Here is a 24,980-nt window from a genome sequence, read left to right on the forward strand (position 1 = left end):
TTTTTTATTCAGCAAATTTCTTCACATCCAAATGACAATAACCCTCTGACTAACAGTCAGTCACCCCTAAAATAAAAAAAATAAAAAAAAAAGGAGGGAAAAAGAGAGATTAAAGCATTTGTTACCCTATTTTCCTATCCTACAAAAGATCAAAATTTATTTTGCTGCCACCAATCTTGTTCCAATAGGAGCATCAGTCAGAACTTTTAAACTTACAAAGGCAAAAACACTTGACATTTTTAATAATGTAGCAAGCCGATTAGGAATTTTTTTTGTTTTAAAATTTTCTAATATATACATAGGGGATAGGAAGGAAAAACGAGGTAAAAGTTAAGATAGACAATGAACTGCACCACTAACATTCGCTTGCGCCGCTGATTACCTTAGTATCCGAGGTTGTTTCTCCAACTTTTCAATTGCTATACCACATCCATTGTGATCGTCGCAATAAATGTTGACCAATATCAATGAATACTTTCTCTATTTAAAAGTACACGAGAATTTGGAACTGTTTTAGAAATTTTAATGTGCTTTCTATTGTTATTCCAATTTTCTAGCAAATTTCTCATGTTTTAGTATGATCATGTGCTTGTGAGCTGTATGTGATCTCTAATGAGTTTACGATCAACCAGTAGAATTCTACCAATCTAATCTCTCAAGTTCTTCTCTATAGGTACTTAAATGACACAAAGCGCTATGAGCAACCCATAATTTGCTTAATTTGCTGGACTTGCTAGACAGCTTAGCTATTTAATGTAACCAAGTCCAGTGTCTTCTTGTGTACTTTTAACAGTATCACCTTGATACTGTTTCCTTTAATAAAAATTAATGATCCCCAAAAAAAAAAAAAAAAAAAAACATACATCGTTGGAATGGAATTCTGCAAATATTTTAGATAAAATGTCAGCTTTAGTGCTGTCTGGATTTATCACTGTGTTGCATATCTCTATTGCTCTTTTTCTTTCATGTCATCAAGTAATATAACATGAAATTGTATCTTATAACACGCACAAGATTTACAGGACACAAGGAACAAAAATGAGGAAAATGCGGTGGCAGAACTGAACATGACGATAAATCTATCTTCAGAATTATCAATGCCTTGATTCTGATAGTATTTTTTTTAAATAATAGAGAAATTCTCGAGAGCCAGCCAACACAAGTTTCAAACTCTGTGTATAATGGACCTACCTATTTTTCCTTCTCCATTTAAATATCAGGTGCGCTCTTATCAGTGAACTTTGGCAAAGATGGTATCTTTCTAGTTTGTGGTGGCCTCAAATGTCATTATCAACCTCTTTCTAGTATGGACGTTATTGATGAAAAATTGTGATGCTTTATCTTCATAGTTGCGGCAAGGAGTGGCTTCAGAAGCATGGTCCATTCAATGTTGTGGTGGATGGTGCAAATGTCGGCATTATCATTCAACAGAATTTTAGTTTCTCTCACCTCAAGTTTGTTGTCAACAAATTAAGACTGACGAGTGAATCAAAGTGGTTATTTTGCATAAAATTGCGCAACTGGTTGTCCTGCTCAACATCCTAATAAAAGAAGTTGTTAGAGAGCTGGAAAAGTGGGTGCACTTACTGCGTTTTTCTTAAGCAAGTTCTTCAGAGTTAGAAATAGAAAAAACTTATATGCAAACATGTTGGTTTATCAGGATCTTCTCTCCGGTGATGAGCTCCTTTTAGATTCATTTCCTTAAACAGACTTGAGAATAGAGTGCTCTCGAAAGTACAAAGGAAGCGGGCCGTTCAGGGAGCCATTGATGTAATGAAAGTGAAAGACCCACGACAATGATAGAACGTCTTGAATAATCGACTCGTTTGCCAAGTAGAGTCTCATGGAATTTTCCCTCTTTGCCCTCAATCGCATCAGAAAATGACTTGTAAACTTTATTATGACCGTCCTTAATTGGTTGTCATCGGATTCCATTGTCAAGAAGTGTTTCCACAGCTTCTTGTACTAATTTCTCTTGATACATTAGTAATTCTTGAGAATGGAGTTATCTACTTCTTGTTAATAGATTAGTAAGGTATTTATCAAATAGATAACTCTTCTACGTTTGGGGACATTGATGTACCCATGGGGGGGGGGGGGATGGTGGTGGGGGGGGAGATGGGGTCGATGATCAAGCCATGAAGGTTGTTAATATTTTTGACACTTTCAGGCTTCAGGAATCAGGATCAAACTTACATAGCAGCTTGACCATGAGCTTTGAGAGTTATGGAGATGTTTCCTGGTCTTTTATGTGATTTTTACCATTAGTACTGGTTGTATGAAGTTACAATTTTGTACTGCAACTTATGTAGAAGCTTGGATGCGAATGCTTTATGTGTATTATTTTAAGAATCAACACATATACTTGAGGTGTTGGCCAATTTTCATTAGTTACTTTAGTTACTGTTCGATGTTCGAGTTGTTACGGAGCAATTTTCATTTAAAAATAATGATGATTGGTACCTGTGGAGGAGCTAGAGAGGCATTCATTGAAACCCCCTTGCCGGAAATTCACACTTAATGTACGAGGTCAATATTCTTTTAAAAAATAAATATATAGAGTAGATGATGAACCTCATTTTCCACATCTTCTCTCCTCGTATATTTTCACTTTTGAGAAAATCGGTAGATCTAGAATTTAAAGTTTATGGGTTCCTACAACGACCTCATGTTAATACTATACAATAATAATTAGGTTCACAATTAAATATTTAGTGAACTTGTTAATATCTATGGAGTCTTGACAAAAATTATTAACCAGCACTGTAAATCCACCCTTGAGCTAATGGAGTTATCAGTTTCTAATGTTAGAAATAGAAGTATTGATAATCATGATACAATTTCTCTTTGTTTTCCGTCTGTGCCGAGTTTCGGATGATACCAGAACATATTTTTTCTTTGGTTTTGATTCAGCGTAAATGCCTTCATTGCATTGAAAAATAAGCTCCAAAACTGGTTCATCAGAAAACTTGAACATCCTATGGATAGAGATTTATTAGTCCCGAGTTACTTTCTTGATTGCCTTAAGATTTTGGGTTAAATGCTTAAATGTTTTCATATTTAGAAGTAATATGCTTGAACTTTGGAGCAATCTTTATCAATTGAGTTAAAACCATAAGGATATTTAAGCCAATTAATCATATCATCAAGGATAGTTTTAATAGGTAAGTGTTTAGCTTGCTATTGAAATCACTTAATGTACTTAAAAAAAAAAGAAAAAAAAAAACATAACTTCGTCAGTTAATTAACTGAACTTTACAGTTGAATCCAATTAGCTAACTAATATTATAGGCTAAATGTGTAAAAAAACTATTGATAAACGAAAACTCATGTCTTTATTCATAGGGTACTGAACGCTTCATAAAACATCACAAACTAGGAAAGTAAAAGCCTTTATTTGAATCCCAGCAACTTGAATCTTGCAATTTCCCAAAAATGAATAATTAAACTTAAGAGCTTTAAGGATGAACAACAACAACAACAACAACATACCCAGTGAAATCCCACAATGTGGGGTCTGGGGAAGAAGCTTTAAGGATGAAGGAGGTAGAATATATACGTTGATCTAAAAAAGAATCTTCTGAAGGATAAAGATCAAGTTGAATACCTTGAGGTTACACACTATTTTCTTTTCTTGTGCTTTTGCATTCTTGTAATAATTTTGTGTTCTAATTCGTTAACCATCCTCGAAAACCATGCTGGATTTTGGGTTGCCAGCATTATATATATTACAGACAGTACAACAATTAGACCACAACAATAACCCATGAGAACCGCCTGCCAACTGATCATTGGTGAATCTCCTTCTTCTCTTTGATCTGGCTCAACTAGAGTTATCCCTTGTGGTACCCCATCATCACCACCACAATCTTTTGAGAGTGGAAATCCTCGTAATCCATGATTTCCTTGGTATGAAATGTTCTCAAACGTATTAAATTGCTTTCCTTTGGGGATGCATCCAACAAGATGATTATGAGAAAGATTTAAGACTTCAAGTAATATGAGAGATGCAAGTTGTTGCGGAATTTTTCCGCCAATTTTGTTAAATGAGAGATCCAATGATTCAAGTACAGATAAATGTTGCAGTGATGCTGGTATAAAACCTTCCAAGCAATTGTGAGATATGTTCAATGTGCGAAGCTCAATGAGATCTCCAACAATACTTGGAATATAACCTTTAAATCTGGTCTTCGAGAGATTGATGATTATGTCTATAGTCAAGACTCGAGAAAGTTCAAGATCCAATCCCTTTATTGTAACTGTCAAAGAATTTGTGTAATAACTAGCATTTCTATCTGCTACATACTCTCGGATTCCACTGTTCTCACCAATTATTTTCATGGCTTCAAAATTCTCAAAAAGTCTCATTGGTAAATCTCCACTAAATCCATTGGATGAGAGATCTATTATTCGAATTTGAGCAAACAAGTTTTCAGTCCTTGAATTTTTTATGGGGCCATGCAACTTGTCTGTTCTCAAACTTAAAATCTTCAAAGAAGGTGGGGCTCCTAACCAATTTGGAAATGTGTCATTCAACTCATTGTTACTTAAATCAAGAACTTCCAAATATTTGCAATTGATCAAAGATGGTGAGACTTTTCCCTGTAACTTATTCCCATTCAATTTAATGGTGTTGAGTTGCTTTCCAATTCTAAAAGTTGTATTAATTGTCCCACTTAGACTATTGTTGCTTAAATCCAAAGCCCAAAGTTGACTCATCTTGCCCAAACATTGCGGGATCGATCCCTCCAAATTATTACTTCCCAGGTCTAACACCTTCACTATTTTCAGATTGCAGATAGTTGAATCGATCTGTCCGCTGAGATTATTTTGAGAAAGGACAAGAAATTCTAGGCTCTGCTGGTTTAGGAGTGACTTTGGAATAGGACCTTGCAGCTGATTGTGTTTTAAAACAACTGTATCCAATGTTTTGGACTTGAAATCCTGAATTTTGCCAGTGAAACTGTTATTGCTCAAGTCTAACTCATATAGTGATGGCAGGGAGAGTATATAAGAAGGTATTAGACCAGTGAGGGAATTAGATGAAAAATCTAGCTGCTCTAGTTGGACCAACTTTGATAAGCACTCAATTTAGCCATTCAAGTTGTTTTCCCCAAGATATAAGCTTGTTATGCTGGTGAGATTCCATATAGGTTTAGGAATGGGCCCTGAGAGATTTGAAGACCTCATGTACAATATTTGCAATGAAGTTAAATAGCTAAATGATTCAGGTATCCTACCAGTAAAATTCACGTCACTGAGAATTAAATATATGAGAGATGTACTGCTATTCCATTTGGTTGTGGGAAACCCAACAGTGAGCTGGGTATTGGATGATAAATCAAGATATTGCAAGTTGGAAAGGTGGAAAACTCTTTCGGGCAATATACCAAATAACTGTGTGTCTGGAAGCCATAGAGTTATTAGAAAAGAAGAGAAATTTAGAGGAATGGTGGAAGAGATGTTCACAAGGCTAAGGTCAAGCTCTCTTAATTGGGTCAAGTTCTTAAGGAGCAATTTAAAATTGTGAGGTTTAAGTCTAAGCCCAAGATCAGAGATTTGAAGAACCCACAATTTAGAAAGATGAGAGACTTCAGAAGGGATTAGACCAGAAACCTGAAAATGACAAACCAAGATGCATCAAACTAGAAAACTCACCAAATTTAGGTGAAATGAGTGACCCGAAAAAATCATTAAGAGACAAATAAAGCCTTTTGAGATTGGAGAATTGAAAGAGGCTACTGTTAGAATAAAACTTGCCTTGAAGTTGGCTGCAAGTGAGGTTGAGCTCAATCACCTATCCAGTCATCTCGTCACAGTTTACTCCATCCCATGAGCAACAATCTGTGCTCTTGTTCTATGAAAGTGTTTTTGGATATGAATTAATTTGGTCGTTTGTACTGTTGAAACAATCATCAGAAGCATTAGGATTTGTGGTAAAGATGTGCTTGAATTGAAGAAGAGCAAGGGCTTGATCATTGGGGCACAAATGAGGTAAGGATGAAGAGGAAACAAGTTGACTGAGAAAGGCTATATATAGCAGAAACAATGCAAGTTTTTGATAACCCATTTCTGTACTAAAAATTATAAAAATTAAGTTGGTAGAGAAGAAATCAAGAAACTTTTGCTTTGTTCCTCTATTCAATAATATTGAGTTATATATAGCAGAAAGCAAAGAACATTTACTATTGTAGCTTTGGAGTAGTCAATACCAGGAAGGTCACCTAGTCATTTTCAGGTTTAAAATTTTGATTGGTTAGGATGAGAGTGTTACTTGGTGTAAAGACCTTGACTTACAAGTCAACAAGGAAAAAAATAAATAACATACTTGTTCTTTACTCTGCTTTCTCTATACAATCAAGAATCTCAATCAAGTTCGGAGAAGGAGCCTAATTCTGCAGTTGCTCCTAATATGTTTACCACAAGGTGTAAGCCATATCTTAATTTATTTTCCATCAGCACACAGTATTATTGCAAGGTTCCATTTAACTTGATATTGTTCCATTTAAATCAAAGTAGAAACCGTCTGTGATTCAAATACAGTCCTAAACAAAGAAAATTCTGTGGAGAATTGAAACAAACAAAGGGGCACACAAAAATAAATAGAGAGATAAAAGAGAAGAGAGAACGTACTTTGTTAAGTTTTCCCTTCTGCAACTGCAACAACATACACCATACTTAGACCCTTTTTTTCGGGTATGGATCAAAGTTGAATGGGTGGGTTGGGTAGATATTGGGCAGATGTTTAACTTTCTTTTTGTTTAATTGCACGATTTTCCCTTCAAATGGGCTCGACTTTTATTTTTGCCCTTCAAATGGGCTCGACTTTGATTTTTGCCCTTCAAATGGGTTGATTTTTAATTCTGGGAATTGGTGCAAATATACTCCTCAACTAGAACTTATATTCCTCGTTAAAAAAGTAGTACGTATGTACCCTTGCCACTGCAAAAATAGTGCAAATATGCCCTTTTTTCTAATTTTTTTAAGAGCTTGTTTTTTAATTAAAAAATGCCACATGACTTTAAAAAGATAAGTCTACCTATTTTTTTTTAAATCCACGACGTAATTTTTTTCTAGTGGTCGGATCTGGTTCGTTTAAAAAAATGGGTAGACTTATTTTTTTTAAATCCAAAGAGATATTTTTTTTAAACGAGTGAGACAATCCACTAGTGAAAAAAATTGCCTCGTAGCTTTAAAAAATAGGTATATTTATTTAAAGTCACGTGACAATTTCTTAATTAAAAAATAAGCTAAATGATTTAAAAAAAAAAAAATCTGGCAGCGAAATGGGTATATTTGCACCTTATAACCGCAGGGGTATATTTGCATCATTTGTGTAATGGCAGGGGTATATATGCATCATTTTCTTAACGAGGGTAGATCTGCTCTAAATCGCAAAGTTGGGGGTTATATTTACACCTTTTCTCTTTAATTTTTGTCCTTCAAAATTGAACTTATACCTAGCAGGGCATAAATTCTTTAAGTGCGCGGGCATAAAATGTGGGATATTGTGATATGAAATATCATGCGGAAAAGTTATTTGTTAATTTTTGGTGCCATAAAATAATTTCCCTGTGAAATTATCTTGCTTCGCTAAATGAAGTCTCATCATAGGGTAAATCGTAACCTACCTGGAAGACCGAACAACAATATCACCAACAATTACACCTTAGCCTTTCCTATCCTTTGAGCCTCGAGATCAAGAAAGCCTAAGCATATTCAAATCATGAAATTAGACTCAAGAAGAACAACAAACAAACCCTACTTCCATTAAAGACTCAAATCCCCAATCTATGGAATAGGGTTTATGAACTAGGAGGGTGAAATTAGGAATCTAAAGGTCCCAACATGAGATTAAACCTATAGGTGATCAATTCCCATCAATATCAAGCTAGAATAATCAACAATTCACTCAATTTCAGATTCTAGGCAAAATCCCCAAATTTGGGTATAAAACGCAACTTCCAATTCCATAAATTAGCCACTAATTGGGAAGAAGTTATGAAATAAAGGATTCTAATCATCAATTCAATGTTTGAAGAAGCTAACTCAACCAGCAAATCATGATTTAGAAGCCTAGAGAGAATAACTCATTAAACCCACTTTTAATCTTCAATCCCTTAATGAACTAACAAGATAATTGGATTCCAACGTGACTAAGGAAAATGGTATAGTAAAGGGATTAGAAGAACTTACCACCAAGAATTTCCTCCAAGAATACCCTATATTTGCTCCCAATAGCTCAGATTTCGAAATAGTAATAAATGAGGGACTGAGGGTTTTTAATACATAATAAATAAAATAACTAGGCCCGATACCATTTCTGTGGCAGCGGTCCCGCCTCGTCGGTCTGTTAGACCACCGTGACAGTCGGCCCTCAATGCACTTGGCCGCTATGGCGGTACAGCTGAGGCGGTAAGGGTTCCGCCAAAGCGGACACCAGCACCAGATTTACCCCAAAAATAATCTCAATCTCAATCCGAAATTCCGACTAATACCCGAGGCCATCCGCTTACAAACCACATATACAGACCCACATAAAAACACATTACGAATGCACTCGTGGCCTCAGAATTCCCAACGGAGGTCTCGTTGACCGAGTCAACCCCCGATGCCTTAATTCCCATTTCCCAACCCAAGTCCCAAAATGCACCCGAGTGCATTGGGAACCGAATCAGATATGCACACAAGTTCTAATTGACCATCCGGACCTCTCGGAATCGATGGATTTCCAAAGAGTTTGTTTACCCAAAAGTCAACCTTGAGTCAACTCTTTTTCGCTTAAAGCCAAATTTCTCAAAAAGTCACCCAAATCAAATCTGAACACCGCACGAAGCTCGTCAACGGTCCCCTCAGGTCAAAAGTGAGCTAACAAGCTCGGGAAAAGGTCAAAGAGCGCCGAAAAGACTATAACAACCAAGAGGGTCATTACAATTGGTGTATAGACTTTGACAAAAAATAAATCTCAAGTCAACGGTCATTAAAAACTTTGATTAGTTAGGATAAGAATATTGGTTGGTGTATAGACCTTGACAACAACATTTTAAGTCAAAATATCATTTAAAAGTTTTGATTGGTTAGGATAAGAGTGTTACCTGGGCTATAGACCTTGATTAAAATATTTCAAATAAAGAAAAATACAATTTTTTGATTGGTTAGAATAAAAGTGTTATTTGATGTATGCACCAAATCGAATATTAACTTGACAATGATCATCGCAAGAATATTATATTCTCAAGTCAAAGCACGAGTCCTTGCATAGAAAGGTTCAAACGAAAGCTACAACAAAAAAATCACATCATTTGTAATACATTTTGTTTGATACCTTATCAGACAAAGTAGAAGCGGACAAAAAATTTCAAGACGCCGGAGGCACCACTAATTATGAGGTATTAGGTCTCACCCATGCCGGTGATACTACCAGTAATGGCTAATGGGTGGCGCCCCGAGGGGGAGGGGTGATGTGGAACTAAATTAAAATGCACGAATGAAATCATAGTTGTAGTGAAGTCATTTAAATGTAGGATTAAACCCCAAGCACAACTAAGGGAAGCAATAGCTTCAACCAATGCCCCAGCTAGCATTTATTTATCAGTGTGCCTAATTAAATATATGTTCATTCTTCAAGGTATCTATTATGTGTGTGTGTGTGTGTCTAGAGAGAGAGGGAGAAATTTTTTCAAGGTTTACAGGGTCCGGTGACTCTGATCCCCTACCATACATGTAGCTAAGTCTGCCTCCGAGACGAAATTGCCATTGTTCCAAGTCTCTGCAAGTACTCTTATATCATTAATATATAATAATGCATTGTGAAGAATATTAACTTTAATTTAAGAGTAATCAAATAAGAAATACTCCCTCCGTCTCAATTTATGAGGCATTTTTCGCTTTTCAAGAGTCAACAACAATAACAACAATAACAACCCAGTGAAATCCCACAACGTGGGGTCTGGGGAGAGTAGAGTGTACGCAGACCTTACTCCTACCAAGGTAGGACGGCTGTTTCCGAAAGACCCCCGGCTCAATAAAAAGCATAAAAAAAAGTCAGATAAAGCTAACAGATTCAAAGCGATATGGAAATGCAAATACGAAAGCGACACAGATAAAATAGGATGATCAAAGCACAGGAAATAACAGATAATAGCAGAAATCTGAGCACAAGAAATTATACTGCGATAATGCGACTACTAATAAGGAAGGATAACGAGACTATCTACTAGACTTCTACCCTAATGTGGGTCCTCCAAAGCCTCCTATCTAAGGTCATGTCCTCGGTAAGCTGTAACTGCGCCATGTCGTGTCTAATTACCTCTCCCCAATACGTCTTCGGCCTACCCCTTCCTCGTCTGAAACCATCCATGGCCAAACTCTCATACCTCCGCACTGGGGCATCTGTGTCTCTCCTCTTCACATGCCCAAACAATCTCAATCTCGCTTCCCGCATCTTGTCTTCCACTGAGGCCACTCCCACCTTGTCCCGAATATCCTCATTCCTAATCCTGTCACTCCTGGTGTGGCCACACATCCATCTCAGCAACTTTCATCGTTTGAACGTGAGAGATCTTAACTAGCCAACACTCCGCCCTATACAACATAGTTGGTCTAACCACCACTTTGTAGAACTTGCCCTTAAGTTGTGGTGGCACCTTCTTGTCACATAGCACTCCGGAAGCGAGCCTCCATTTCATCCACCCTGCCCCAATACGATGTGTGACATCATCGTCAATCTCCCCGCTGCCTTGCATAATAGACCCAAGATACTTGAAACTACTTTTCTTACGGATGGCCTGGGTACCAAGCCTCACTTTCAAGCTTGACCTCCCGAGGTGCTTCCTATCGAACTTGCACTCTAAGTACTACGTCTCGGTCTACTCAGCTTAAACCCTTTGGACTCCAAAGTATGTCTCCAACCCTTCAGCTTAGCGTTTACTCCGCTATGAGTCTCATCGATCAAGACTATATCATCCGCGAAAAGCATACACCATGGCACCTCACCTTGTATTTGCCGCGTCAATCCATCCATCACCAAGGCAAATAAAAACGGACTAAGAGCTGATCCTTGATGCAACCCCATCACAACCGGAAAGTGCTGCGAGTCTCCTCCTCTTGTCCTTACCCCGGTTTTGGCTCCCTCATACATGTCCTTGATCACCCTAATGTACGCCACAGGTACACCTTTAGCCTTCAAGCATCGCCATAAGATCTCTCTTGGAACTTTGTCGTAAGCCTTTTCTAGGTCGATGAATACCATGTGTAAGTCCCTCCTCCTCTCCCTATACTGCTCCACCAGTCTCCTCACAAGATGGATGGCTTCGTGGGCGAGCGTCCCGACATGAATCCGAACCTGGTTCTCTGAAATAGACACGCCTCTCCTCACCCTCATCTCCACCACCCTTTCCCACACTTTCATAGTATGGCTTAGCAGCTTGATACCTCTATAGTTGTTGCAACTCTGGATATCTCCCTTGTTCTTGTATAGAGGGATTATTACACTCGACCTCCATTCTTCGGGCATCATTGTTCTTTTCGAGAGTCAATTTGACTAAATTTTGAAACAAAATTTGATTAGATTTACTCAATATTTTAACATTAAAATTTCTATATTTGAAAACTATATGAAAAGTACTATAAATTGCAACTTTTCTCATATAATTTTGGTGGAAAATACAATTTTAAAATATTAATTAAAGTTCATGCAGTTTGAATCTCGGGAAGTGAAAAGTGCCACATAAATTGGGACAGAAGGAGTAATAATTTAATCAAATCAAAATTATTAATTAGGTTAAAAAGAAAAGTCTATAGGAATATTAATTGCTGTAGAAATCATGGCAGACATTTCTAAGTCAAAGATTCAATTAATGTAGTCAAGTAATAAAAAAATATTTAATCAATTCTCTTAGGGGGTAAAGAAAAGTCTATAAGAATATTAATTGGTGTAGGGATCATGACAACAATATTTCTAAGTAAGTCAAAAATTCAATTATTGTAGCCAATTAAGAAATAATTATTTAATCAATTCTCTTAGGGGTAAAGAGACGTCTATAAAATATTAATTGTAATGACCATGACAAAGATATTTCTAAGTCAAAAATTCAAATAATATAAGTTTGATTAGCTCTTACCTTGTGCTTGTCGGCAAATGCTAGAAAGGACAATGTTAGATAATAGAGAGAATAAACTTTGAACAAAATGAGTTTGTTCAGAATAACAATATCAAGCTCAATTTAACTGTTTATTAAAATAATAAAGGTAGTATGATGTTATGCACAAGATTTAGAAATTAAGAGATATATACTTGAGTTTAATTGTTGTGTTATTAAAAATGTTAATTAAATATATTAAGAAACGTAATTATCTAGTTACCTTAAATTTCAAGTAAAAGAGAAAATTTTACCACAGTATAAAATTGTGTCTAGAATCAAAACAACAAAAAATTGGGATAAATAAGTATTATTTGGATCAATCCATGATGGCCTAATGAAACGATGCTGAGCTTCTTTGTGTAAGGGTGAATTTTATGATTGTGACAAAAAATCTAAGATTTCCTTAATCTTCCGTTCCCAAAAGAAAGAGGGTGAATTTTTTTCGCCTTTCAGCATGCATTATTAGATAAACTACAGCATCTCCTTGAGTGTATGCTCCATTGATCATTAGTTATTTGAGTTGTGAAGGAACCATACTTTCTTTTGTAATAAAGAAATTGCAGAGAGAAAAATTGGACTCAAATGCATATTTGCAGACATGAACAATAAGGAAGCAAATTTTTATTGCATTCTTTGGAGTTGGTCCACAAGTTGAGGAAAAAGTTCAAAAGAACTAGCTAGCTTAATTTCATGCTTCATCTTGATATGAAGGAGCATATAAACATGTTTCAGGGGCATGGAACTTGTTATGTAAAAAAAATTATCATCGATTTGATCCGAGCTATGTTATTGAGAATGCAGAGATAATATCTCAGATGTAACTCAACTAAGAGTAGTTCTCTTAGAAAGTCACTCAACTTTGCTTTATAATCTAAAAGTCACCCAACCCATTTAAATGATTTTTTAATTAAGTTTTGCTGACATGAAATTTTATTTTAAGGTGAATTTTTAAGAAATAAAAAGATACTCATTTTAGCCATTTTATTGACCCACGCCAGTTGATCCGCTTGCTAAAACTATGCGTGTCAAATATATATTTAACAAGACCCTTTTATTTTATCCTCATTTCCTCGATCCTAAATCATCCTTATGGTGAAATGCTGTCCAATTTTGAGGACAAGTCGATTATGTTGGAATGGGAGATGGATAAGGTCAATATGGTTACCCAATAGTGTTAGTAGTCAATTTTGCGTTTCTTTTTTTTTTTTTTTTTTTTTTTTGGAAAGAACTACACTATGTTGCTATGGGTTGGGTTTTAGTTTAATTTAGGATTTAATTTGTGCTGATTTAATTAAACGATGTAGACCTCTAGTTGAAGGCCATGGATATCTAGTATTGTAAAATCGGCATTAATAAAAAAAGGCATGGATGAGCCATTTGGTAACGGCGATGACATAAATGAGCCATTTCCGATAATTCAATGGCATACTTAAGTGATGTGGTTTTTTTGTTGTAGCTTTCGTTTGAACCTTTCTATGCAATGGGTCGTGTTTTGATTTGAGTATTTGGAACTTTTTATATTGGCCGACATTCATTTGAAGACGGTGGAGGCACCGCTAGGGTCTCACCCCATACCGATAAACTTTCGAGAATGACTAATGGATGGCACCCGAAGTGGGGGTGGGGTGGGGGGGGGGGGATGCCCCAGCTAGCATTTGTTTATCAGGGTGCCCTAATTAAATATATGTTCGTTCTTCAAGATACTTATAGATAGAGAGAGACAAAGATATTTCTTCAAGGTTTACAACGCTCGATGACTCCGATCCCCTACCATACATGTAGCTAGGTCTGCCTCTGAGACGAAATCGTCATAGTCCCAAGTCTCTGCAAGTAGTCTCTTATATAATGTAGAATAATGCACCGTGAATAATATTAACTTTAATTTAAGAGTAATAAAGTAGGAAATAATTATTTAATCAATTCAAAAATATTAATTAGGGGAAAAAGAAAACTATAGGAATACTAATTGGTGTAGAAATCATGATAGAAATTTCTAAGTCAAAAATTCAATTAATGTTGTCAAGTAATAAATAACTATTTAATCAATTCTCTTATTGGTTTTGGGGGGGGGGGGGGGGGAGGGGAAGAAAAGTCTATAAGAATATTAATTGGTGTAGGGATCGTGACAACAATATCTCTAAGTAAGTAAAAAAATTAAGTCAATGTAGCCAAGTTCTCTTAGGGGGAAATCTATAAGAATATTAATTGTAATGACCATGACAAAGATATTTCTAAGTCAAAAATTCAAATAATATAAGTTTGAGTTGGCAAATGCAAGAAAAGACTATGTTAGATCATAAAAAGAATCAACTTTTAACAATATGAATTTGTTCAGAATAACAATATCAAGCTCAATTTAAATGGCTCAATTTAAATGTTTATTAAAATAGAAAAGTAGTATGATATTAAAATAGTAAAATTAACAGCTCGATGAATGAAGCTACTTTTTAAATATTCGCAGGAAATTCAGATGTCAACCATTTTACTCTTGTTAAAATAAAATCTACATTATAAAGAAATTATGTAAAATACTTAAAATTTGCCCCACTACAATTCTTAGATATATCAATGACAAAATTCACATAAAGAAAAAGATAAGGGACCAATACATCATTTAAATTACTATCATAAACAGACTATCGATATCGTGAGGGACAAACCCCATTTGTTAAAATTCAAGAAATGCGGCTTAAAGGTAACTTTTATTTCTTGCTTCATTCTCTACTTATAAATGAGCTAGTTGTATGTCTTTTATTGATAGTATAATTAGATGTTTACTATTGAATTTGGAAAGTGAAAAGAGTGAATCGTGGTACTCAAAACTAGCTCTATTTTTATACTCTTGCAAAACTTAGTTTGAACTTTATTTAGAAAGATTCTGATCCTTCCTTCAAGATTGAAACTTTTTGCTCTGCTGGGGTTTCTCTTTTGATCCTTTTGCATGTCACGCAATATCAATATGTGAAGTCTATTAGAGTATTAGTTGGTGTATAGACCTTGAATAAAACTTCTCAAGTCTAAAATTTAAAAAAGTTTGATTAGTCAGAATAAGAGTAACAAAGTGGTGTAAAGATCTTGAGAGAAAACATCTCAAGTCAAAATTCCACAAAAAAAATTGATTGATTAGGATGAGAGTGTTGTTTGGTTTATACCTTGACTTCTAGTCACAAGTCCAACTTTTTTGTTCATCAAGTCCATGATACAATCATCTAGAATATGAATGATTGTTGAAAAAATAACTACATCCTATACTCTTAATAAAGCTCTAGTACTCTTTACAATAAGCATCATTGGTTTGATAATGTGCACAGAGGTTAGTTTTTCTTTATGTGCCTCTATTCTGTAGTGTAATTTTGTTGTCACAACTTCTTAGTTTAATTAATCATACGTGCAATTCAATGTTTACTAACTTAACTATGAGATTACCCCTTTCATTCCTTTAGTGTATGCCCCATTGATCACTAGTTATTCGAGTTATGAAGGAACTATACTTTCTTTTGTGACAGGTTATTACTTGATTGGCTGAAATATTGTGCAGTGCAATAACGAAATTGTAGAAAGAAAAATCTTGGAAAAGGGACACTTTTTGGAGTGAAATTGTTTGCTTTGAAGGCCATAATATTGTATCCTAGAGACCAGAAATTGGCAAGACTTGATGTGAACAATGTAAATGGGATAATCAAATATTTATATCTTTGCAGAAATAACTTAACCATCTAATGGGATCACTCTATACAACAATGAATGAATTACCTACTACTAGTACTAAGGGATAAACAAGAATCAAGAATGCAGCAGCTGCTGGAAGATAGTTCAGTTCCGGCTAGACACAGAGGCGGAGTCAAGATTTTTAGTTTATGCGTTCTGGACCACAATTCTTTTTTACTTAGTGGGTTCTAATAGATTATTAGTACATATTAAATGATTATTTAACATAAATACAGGGTTTGAGCGAAAGCTACTGGGTTCTGCCTAATTCATAGCTAGCATTGAGGCTCCGCCATTGCCGAGACATATAGAAAGAAATTACCGGTTGGACGAAAAGAAAAGATACTAGTTCAGTTATTTTTATGTGATAAATAAATAGTTTTGTGGTTGTATTGTTATAGTAGGTAAGGTTTACTTAGTTTAATGCAAATAGTTTTTTATGACTTTGATATTATAGTGGATAGAGTGCGGTGATCATTCTTGTAATTGATCCTATGTTTTAAAAGTATTGATTTGGATAAATTAAATTTACGAAAATGAAGAATTTCACGACTTTATTGATTTGATAAGGGAAAAAGAAGTTTATTTTTGTTTTATGATACTTCTGAGGTCATATAAACCTGTTACATAAAATGCACCAAAACCAAAGCAAGCTATACCTTAGAGAAATAAATGAATTCCAAAAATTCATAAGTGTTCTACGTTGCTCGGTACATTGTTTCGTATTGACGTCTCTTTTGCCGGGAACACTGCATTTAATGCCTGTGTCTTATCAGACAGACAGAGAGGTCCTCCCCAGTAGGCGTTGCCAGAGTTCAGCTTGATTGGTAAGCTTCACATCATCCGGAGTTACCAGGTCTAGAGTTTTGAGAGCATATGTTGAATGTGTAGACTTGATGGGGGCCCTGTCCAGACCACAGTACAACTGTTGTTCTTTTGGAACTTGTAAAAATGTCCTGTATGTACAGTTTACAGCATAATGGCCTCGTCGATCCTTGTTTATATTTCTTTTGATATGTATAGTGTTGAACACTCGTGGTGGCCTTGTCGGCCCATATTTGTATATATCTTTTGGGTTGATTACAGTTCAGTGGAGTTATTTGTCGGGTCATTTGCACGATTGCCCTTCAAAGGCACTGGTCTTTAATTTTTGTCCTCAAATTGTTGGTCTTTAGTTTTTGCCCTTCGCCTTATAACCCGAGGTTCTGGGTTCAAACCTGGGTCAGTCAAAAAAAAAAAAAAAGGAATTTCGCAAGGCAGAGGTTTGTAGCAAAATGAGGCCTATTCAGAGAAAAGTTAGCCTTAAGGTAGACTTTTGCCCAAACTCTGCCTTATAAGGTTCAACCTCTACTTTAAGGTAGAGTTTGAATCCAAAACTCTGTCTGACAATTTTTTTTAAAATTTTTTTGACTGAGCAGGGGTTTGAACCCGAAACCCATGGGTTTTTAGGCGAAGGGAAAAAATTAAAGACCAAAAATTTGAGGGGTAAAAATTAAAGACCAGTGCCTTTAAAGGGCGTTCGATGCAAAAAAAAAGTTATTTGTCGTTTACAGATCTTTCGTAAGTTATAGAATGGTATATTGTTTGGCCTTGTCGGCCTAGATTCCTCTATCTTTGTTCAAATGGTATGTGTTTCAGGTTGGTACGCTCAGTCAAGTAAGACACCGGGTGCTGGTCTCGCCTCGTTGGGTTTGGGGCGTGACAATCTTATTTGTCCATTTAAGTTGTTTTAGAAGAAAAAACTCAACGTATGAAGGTTATTCTTTAAAAAAAATTCGAAGTAAATATTAATATTGACTTTTTTCACTCTTTATGAAATAAAATTTTTATAACCAAAAAAAAATAAAAAATATATATATATATATATATATATATAAAGAAAATGTGCAAATTAATAAATGGACAAAAACTAAAGAGGGTGATTACTAAAGCAATTTAATTAAAACTAATTAAAAAAAACACAACTGATTTTCACAAAATAGTTAATTTACAAGTATGGCCTTAATTGAATGAAACATGAATTTTGTTATTTCAATTATGGCCCTATTTGACTAACTAATTGATTATTTCAATTGTAGCCATAATTAACACGTCATAAGCAATTTATAAATACAACCATAATTAACTATTTAAAACTATTATGATTAATTTTATAAATTATCAATATGACTTGATCATGCAGAAATTGAAATTTGAGGGGCAAAAGATTATTTATTTTAATTAATCAATTTCCTTGAAAAATAGAGTGAAATACTTAACAATTGACAATTTGACAATTTACTTGAGCAAATAATTGTTGTAAATTATTTTCTCTTGGTTAATTTAGCAGCACATTGTAATTGTAAAATACTTAGATTAATTTTATAATATTGTAGGAAATACTTTATCAAATATTGTCTAAATAGTTTTATAAAATTACTTTGGTTTCTAAAAACACATATTTCACTTTGTTTAATATTCAATGGCTTTGGGTAATCAAAACAAGATATGGGTGGTCAAAAATTAGGTGTCAACAAATATTAATATTGACTTTTTTCACTCTTTATGAAATAAAAATTTTATAACCAAAAAAGTATTACTCTTTCTATCTCTGTGTCATAGTCCGACTTTCGAGAGTCAGACTTTTTAATTTTGACCTTCAATTTGCACATAATATCTTTTAGATTTTTAAATTGAAATTTACATATTTGAAAATTACGTAAAAAGTATTATAAATTTTAATAATTAACAATTCAAAATAAGTAGAAGGCATATGAAAATATCATGGCCAAAGAGATACTCATTTGACTCTTGAAATCCGAACTCCACCTCATAAGTTGAGATTTGGGGAATTTGGGTGGGTCAGGTGTATGGGTCAGAATTTTAGTTTAATTTAGGATTTAATTTGCGCTTGTTTAATTAAATGATGTGTACCTGTAATTGGAAGCCAAGTGTCATATATGGTATTGTAAAACTGAGATTAGCCTTTTTGATAACGGTGATGACATATTTGAGCCTTTTCGGTAAAATTTATTGTTAATATATTTAAAAATTATTTAGGAAAAAACAGTACTACTCTTCATATTATAAAACATAAAAGAAAAGCAGCATTTAAATTACTATGGCAAACACATTACTGGCATCCCTTTACCCGATTGAATATTGAAGCCCTAATTCATCACTGAAATCAGTGAACTAAAAAGGGGATTTTTAATTTTTTTTGCAGCTTAAAGGTAACATTTTTTTTTCTTTTTCTTGCTTATAGATAAGCTAACAGTATGTATTTCATTGATAGTATAATGAGATGATTCTTGAATTATTGAATTTGGAACTTTTTGCTTTGCTTGGGTTTCTGTTTTGATTCTTTTTTTTTTTTTTGTTGTTGTTGTTGTTGTTGTTGTTATTATAGTTTAAAAAGCATATTAGAGAAACCCCATTTGGTTAAAATTCAAGAATTTGCAGCTTAAAGGTAAATACTGTATGTCTTGAATTATTGAATTTGGAAAGTGAAAAGGCTGAATCTTGATACTTCAAAGTGTGGAACTTTTTGCTTTGCTAGGGGTTCTGTTTTGACCCTTTTGGATTTGATGGAATTCTTCACAAACAAAAATAGCTGACTTTCCTATAAAATTTGTGAGGGGGTAAAGTTTTGAACCCATTTTGAAAAATTCTGGTTGTTAAAGTTTGAGTCTTTTTTGTTTTCTTGAGGATTTTTATGGCTTAATAGCCTTGTCTTGATTGCTTATTTCATGTTTCACAGCAAAAATAGCTGATTATGTCATGAAAAGTGGTTGTATAAAGTTTTCTTTGAACTCATTTTGAGATTTTCTGATTCTTTGTTAAAGTTTGAAACTTTTTGGTTTGTTGGGATTCTGTTTTGACACCCTATTGTATTTGTTGAAGTCCTATGTTTATTTTATGTTTGGTAGTGATATGACAGAAACTGGAGAGGAGATTTACCTATGTAGGTGGTTTTCATTTTTGGCTGACATTTTTTTTGTTTTTAAATATTCAATTTTATTATGAACAAAATTACACAAAAAGGACAGTTACATTGTAACCGTCCAGCAGAAAGGAATAACAGGCCATTCCTATGCTAAAGAGGGATTTCCCCTTTTTCGAATCAGCTTACAAAAGAATAGCTGAACAAATGGTGAATCTTCTTCTTTGAGAGATTCATCATTTGTTCTGTAGGCATTAGCCAATACCTACTTTCCTCCTCCTTATCCTAAAATTAGCCATTCCAGCCTTATCTAGTCTATACTCACCAATGGCATTCTTTGGAAGATTCCTATGGTCTTGATAAACACTGTTTAGACCGAGAATGGAGCCTTGTTTTGAAAGAATGTCAGCTACTATGTTTGCTTCTCTGTAGCAATGTCTAGCTGTGTCATTCAATTTCCTTAGCCAGTCTTTGATAATATCAATTAGTGCTTGGAGTTTCCATGATGGCTTGTTAGCTCCATTTATCATATCAATGATAATTTTGGAGTCCATTTCGAGGATCACATTTTGCATTCCTAGAGTATAGCCATATTGAAGTCCTAGGATAGCAGCTTTGACCTCAGCAATGTTGTTGCTGCAGAATTCCAGTCTTTCAGAATAAGCAAGTAGCATCTCTCCATATTGATTCCTGATAATTCCTCCCGCTTCAGTTTTGTTCGATCCACATAGAGAACTTCCATCTGTATTGATTTTGCAACTGATTAGAGGTGGCTTATCCCAATAAATTGGAATGCTTGTGATGGTCGGTACATAATTATCTGCAACACAACAAATATTTTTCCAAGACAAGTGAAGGTTAATCTGCTTAAAATGCTTATATAATAGAATTTTAACTTGAAAGCATATTTGAGATATGATTCTGTACACAGAGGTGGAGTTCTGTCCATATCTGCTATTACACCTTCTCTTCCATAACTCCCAGTTGATGATGTTGGGAAGAATAGCACAAAGGTTTTTTTTTTTTTTTTTCCAAAGGATTGGAGTAGTCATGCACCCACCAGCTCCACATAAGTAGCCTGATTTGGGATTTATTGAGTTTAATGGCCATTGAATTAGCAAAAAAATTCCAGACTCTCTCAGCTATATCACCCTCCACAAATATATGTTGAGTAGTTTCTGCCTAGGGGGTGATGCAACAATTACATTTGGACACTATTTGTTGGCCAAACTTGGTTAACGCATCATCTAGTGGGAGTTTTCTCTCCAAGATTCTCCAATTTAGGAAGGGGTCTTGAAAGGAATTCCTTTCTTCCACAACTTGCTATAGGTATCATTTTTTGCTTTCCTCTGTCTAATAAGGTCTCTTGCTGATGCACAAGTGAATTTTAGATAAAGCGAAAAATGATACCTATTTGTTGGCTGACATATTTAGATAAAGCTATTGTTCCAACCACCAAAATTTTTTCATTATCCTAGTTTTGTGGTACTGGTTGTTGATTTGTATCCTGTATCGAGAATATGGTTTTGTTCCAAGATCATAAAGCTTGAGATGTTTTTACAAAATTTTAATCCTGTATTTGAAGATGCTTGGTTAATCCTCGTGCTATTTTGATCTTTCTTATGGATTGTGATTTTAGTACATTCAGCCTTCATAAGTAACTTCCGTTAAATTCATTTTATTTCTTGATCAGGTTTTTAGTTCAAATCCCAGACACTACTTGATCAGGTTTTTCTCCGGAAAAGGAAAAAGAAGGAAGAGTTTGTTGCCCTTTTTGGCTCTGTGGTCATGTACACTACTTCATGATGGGAACTGAAGATAAAACGCTGTTTTGTTTCTGCCATTGGGGCGGAAAGAACGAAGTGCTTCCAGATGGATCCACTTCGTATGTAGGAGGTATTACCGATCAGATTATTGTGAAGACAGGCATAAAGTACAATGATTTTGTGAATGCAGTTTTCGACCGATTAGGGATTGATCCTTCGGATAAAGTCTTGCAGTTTACCGTGAAGTTTGATAAGGCTCAATTGATACGACTTAGAGACCAAGAAGGTGTCGATACTTTGTTGCAATTTAATGATGGTTTTGCCCATGTTTATGCCTCAAGTTCGGAGAAGGAGCCTAATTCTGCAGTTGCTCCTAATATGGCTACCACTAGGTAATGGTCATTTTATAAGGGTCCACAAGTTCTTATTATGGTTATTTTTCTTGGAGAAATGACAAAAATCGTCTCTTATGTTTGAGGGTGGGTTCAAAGTAGTTCCTTAAGTATGCACTTAACAGTTTTGGTCCTTTAAGTTTGCCAAAAGTTAACACTTCTAATCTCCATCAAATATTTATCGAACTCTGTCAAATCTAGAAATAGCACTCTAGAAATACAAAAATTGTACGTCTAAGTTACCACTAATTTCCTTTTTTTTTTTTTTTCTCATAGTTCCTGTCAAATCTAACGGACAGAGTTCGGTACATATTTGACGGAGACTACAAGTGTTAACTTTTGGCAAACTTGAAGGACCAAACTGTTAACTGCATACTTAAGGGACTATTTTAAACCTACCCTCAAACATAAGGGACCATTTTTGTCATTTCCTCAAAAAAAATTGAAATACCTCGAATTTGATTGTAAATAATGTTGTATGTTTTATCACAGGGTTTCAACCACTGAGGTCGAAGCAGTCTCTCTCGGAAGTGCTGAGGAAGAACAAGTGAGTGCCGATACTCCAATTCCCTCACCTTCACACCAATGGATCACTGATGGAACTCCAGATGCTGCTGCCAACTGGAGTGAATTACTTGTTGGGGAAGGACAAGCTTTCGAGAACGCTGATGCTTTTAGGCTATCAGTTTTCAAGTACTCGATCGCGAATAGATTTCACTACAGGATTTTGCACAACAAACCTAGATATATTAGCATACATTGTGCTTCCGATGGCTGCCTGTGGAAAGTAAGTGCTGGGATCGAGAAAAAATCTCAAAATGTTTCCATTAGGAAATTTGTTGATTCTCACTCGCATCCTCCTCTAGATTCATCGCAACTTAAGCCTCGTATCAGGATGAAGTGGTTAGGGGGTATCATGCAAGAAGACATATTGGGAAGTCCTGATTGTTTGCCTCGTAAAGTGTGCGAGGATGCTGAGAAGAATTTGGCGATCAAATTGACCTACCGTCAGGCTTGGAGTGTAAAGCAGAGGATTCGCGAGGCAATTGATGAGAAGTCAGGTGAATCCTATAAATTCATCCCCTGGCTATGCAATCGGTTAACCGAAGCAATGCCCGGAACTATTGCTACATATTCATGCACCGAGGAAAACAGATTCAAGCGGCTTTTTATGTCATATCATTGCTCGATACGTGGGTTCCACGTCGGATGTAGACCTTTAATCTTTATCGACATTTGCAACTTGAATGGGCTCCACAACAACAGCTCCTTTATAGTTGCTTCGGCTTTGGATGCGGATAACGAGATGTATCCTCTATGTTACGGCGTTCTCCTGTCCATGAATGAGGAAGATCTTCTGTGGTTTCTAGAAAAGCTAAAGCTCGTTGTGCAAAATCGTGAGGTCGTTGTTGTTTCTGGCACGAGTCTCCCTTTCCTCTCCAGCTTAGACAAAATGTTTGGCGATGAAAACCACAGCTTTTGTTTTCATTGCATAAAAGAGAGTTTTAATAAATTTGTGGACGGAAATACTGCCTTTAAAGTGCAGGGGAGAGGTAAGGAGATTGCAGTTAAGTACTTGACCGACATTGCATATGCACGAACACTAGATAGTTATAATGAAGCTTTGGGAAAGATCTGTTCTTTCCGAAGAGAATTGTACAATTGGGTAATAGCTAGCCAGCCGGAGCGTTGGTCTAATGCCTTGTTCAGGAAACCTCGGTGGGACCATCTGAATTGTAAATCTACGGATTCTCCCAACTCTTTTATAGAGGAGGAGAAATTGAAATTTGTACATGTCCTAGAGTTGATGGAAACTTATCATGAGAAGCTTTATATGTTATTACAGAGTAACAAGCTCAAAATCGAAGAATGGAACCTTTCGATCGGTCCTCGGGTTGCTGAAAAGATTTTCGAAAACCAAAAGGTCGGTGATCACCTAGCGGTGACGGTTCTATCTGATATCGAGTATAAATTACGGGACCTGCATGGCAAAGAAGAAGTTGTAAACCTCAAACTCTGGACATGTACATGTTTAGAGTGGCAAATGACTGGGATTCCGTGCAGCCATGCATGCAACGCGATTACCACGGCAAGAATGAATATTTATCAGTATGTTGCTGATTGGTACAAAAGGGAGACTCAAGAACATATATATGCTGAAGTTATGGATGAACTAGCAAAATTTGATATACCACATCCGGATGATATTGTTTCTTCGGCTTCCTCAGGTAATGACGTCGTGCTATGTCCACTTTCACCACGTGTTAAAAGACCTCCTGGTCGTCCCCGGAAAGAACCTAAAGGACCTCAGGTTGAAACTGTAAAAAGACCTATACGGTGTTCAAAGTGTGGCGGGGTAGGACATAATAAACGTACTAAATGCAGTTCTGTTGCACAGTAAATATTGTTGAAGGTATCAACAATTTTATCAGTGAACCCCTTCTCCAGTTTAAGCTTGCAATTGGGTCTTACAGATCAAGTTTCAGAGATAACTTTGGGTTCTTGTGAGGCATTTTATGTGTGTATCAGTATTTTGCACTTACTGCTTTAAAACTTGAGTCATTCCTTTAATGCTTCTGGCTCTCGGGAGTCTCTTTGTAGGATACTTGGCCAAAGTGTGACCTGTTAGCCCATCAGTAAGTACTGTGACGAAGCGGCTGTTGCTCACCGACACGATCATACGAGGTCACAATTCACCCAACATGATCATCCGGGGTGAACAAGAATTGGGGATCGGATGAGGGCGAAATTCCTGCCAATGGCTGAGACACCTGTGTGAGCTTTGGTCACAGTGTCGATCCTAAGCCCCAGGTTGCAGTAGGTTGTTAGCCAAAATAAAACTAGTCAATGTACAGAATATATTGTTGGGACGTGCTTATATAGGCCTGTGTTTTCATGTTAGTAGAAAATATTGAGAATTTCTAGTTATTTTAATATTTTAATTTTATTTTGTATAACATGAGTTTAAATGGAGCGAAATGTTCAATGATGATTTATATTAGTCGGCTCCAACTTCTTTGCAATTGATGAGGTGGTGGTGGTGGTGTTG

The 24,980-nt window shown here is 35.6% G+C and overlaps 1 protein-coding gene and 1 pseudogene across 4 annotated transcripts; one reads left to right on the top strand and one right to left on the bottom strand.

The window, feature by feature from the left end:
* The first annotated feature begins 890 nt into the window (after window positions 1-890).
* Window positions 891-24,925, top strand: LOC132032886 (uncharacterized). Of its 4 annotated transcripts, none has more exons than XM_059422666.1 (3): window positions 891-1,220; window positions 21,467-21,931; window positions 22,424-24,925. In XM_059422666.1, exons 2-3 carry the CDS (start codon window positions 21,576-21,578, stop codon window positions 24,330-24,332), a joined length of 2,265 nt encoding a protein of 754 aa, XP_059278649.1. In that variant the 5' UTR covers window positions 891-1,220; window positions 21,467-21,575; the 3' UTR covers window positions 24,333-24,925. The 4 variants fall into 4 exon arrangements, with proteins under 4 accessions (XP_059278649.1, XP_059278650.1, XP_059278651.1 ...); XM_059422667.1 differs by lacking the exon at window positions 891-1,220 and adding an exon at window positions 19,046-19,063; XM_059422668.1 differs by lacking the exon at window positions 891-1,220 and adding an exon at window positions 19,196-19,299 and having other exon boundaries at window positions 21,467-21,917; window positions 22,422-24,925.
* Window positions 3,411-6,292, bottom strand: LOC132032884 (receptor-like protein Cf-9; annotated as a pseudogene).
* Window positions 24,926-24,980: the final 55 nt, after the last annotated feature.

The sequence above is a fragment of the Lycium ferocissimum genome, chromosome 10 (genome assembly GCF_029784015.1).
Source record: "Lycium ferocissimum isolate CSIRO_LF1 chromosome 10, AGI_CSIRO_Lferr_CH_V1, whole genome shotgun sequence".
Taxonomy (NCBI): domain Eukaryota; kingdom Viridiplantae; phylum Streptophyta; class Magnoliopsida; order Solanales; family Solanaceae; genus Lycium; species Lycium ferocissimum.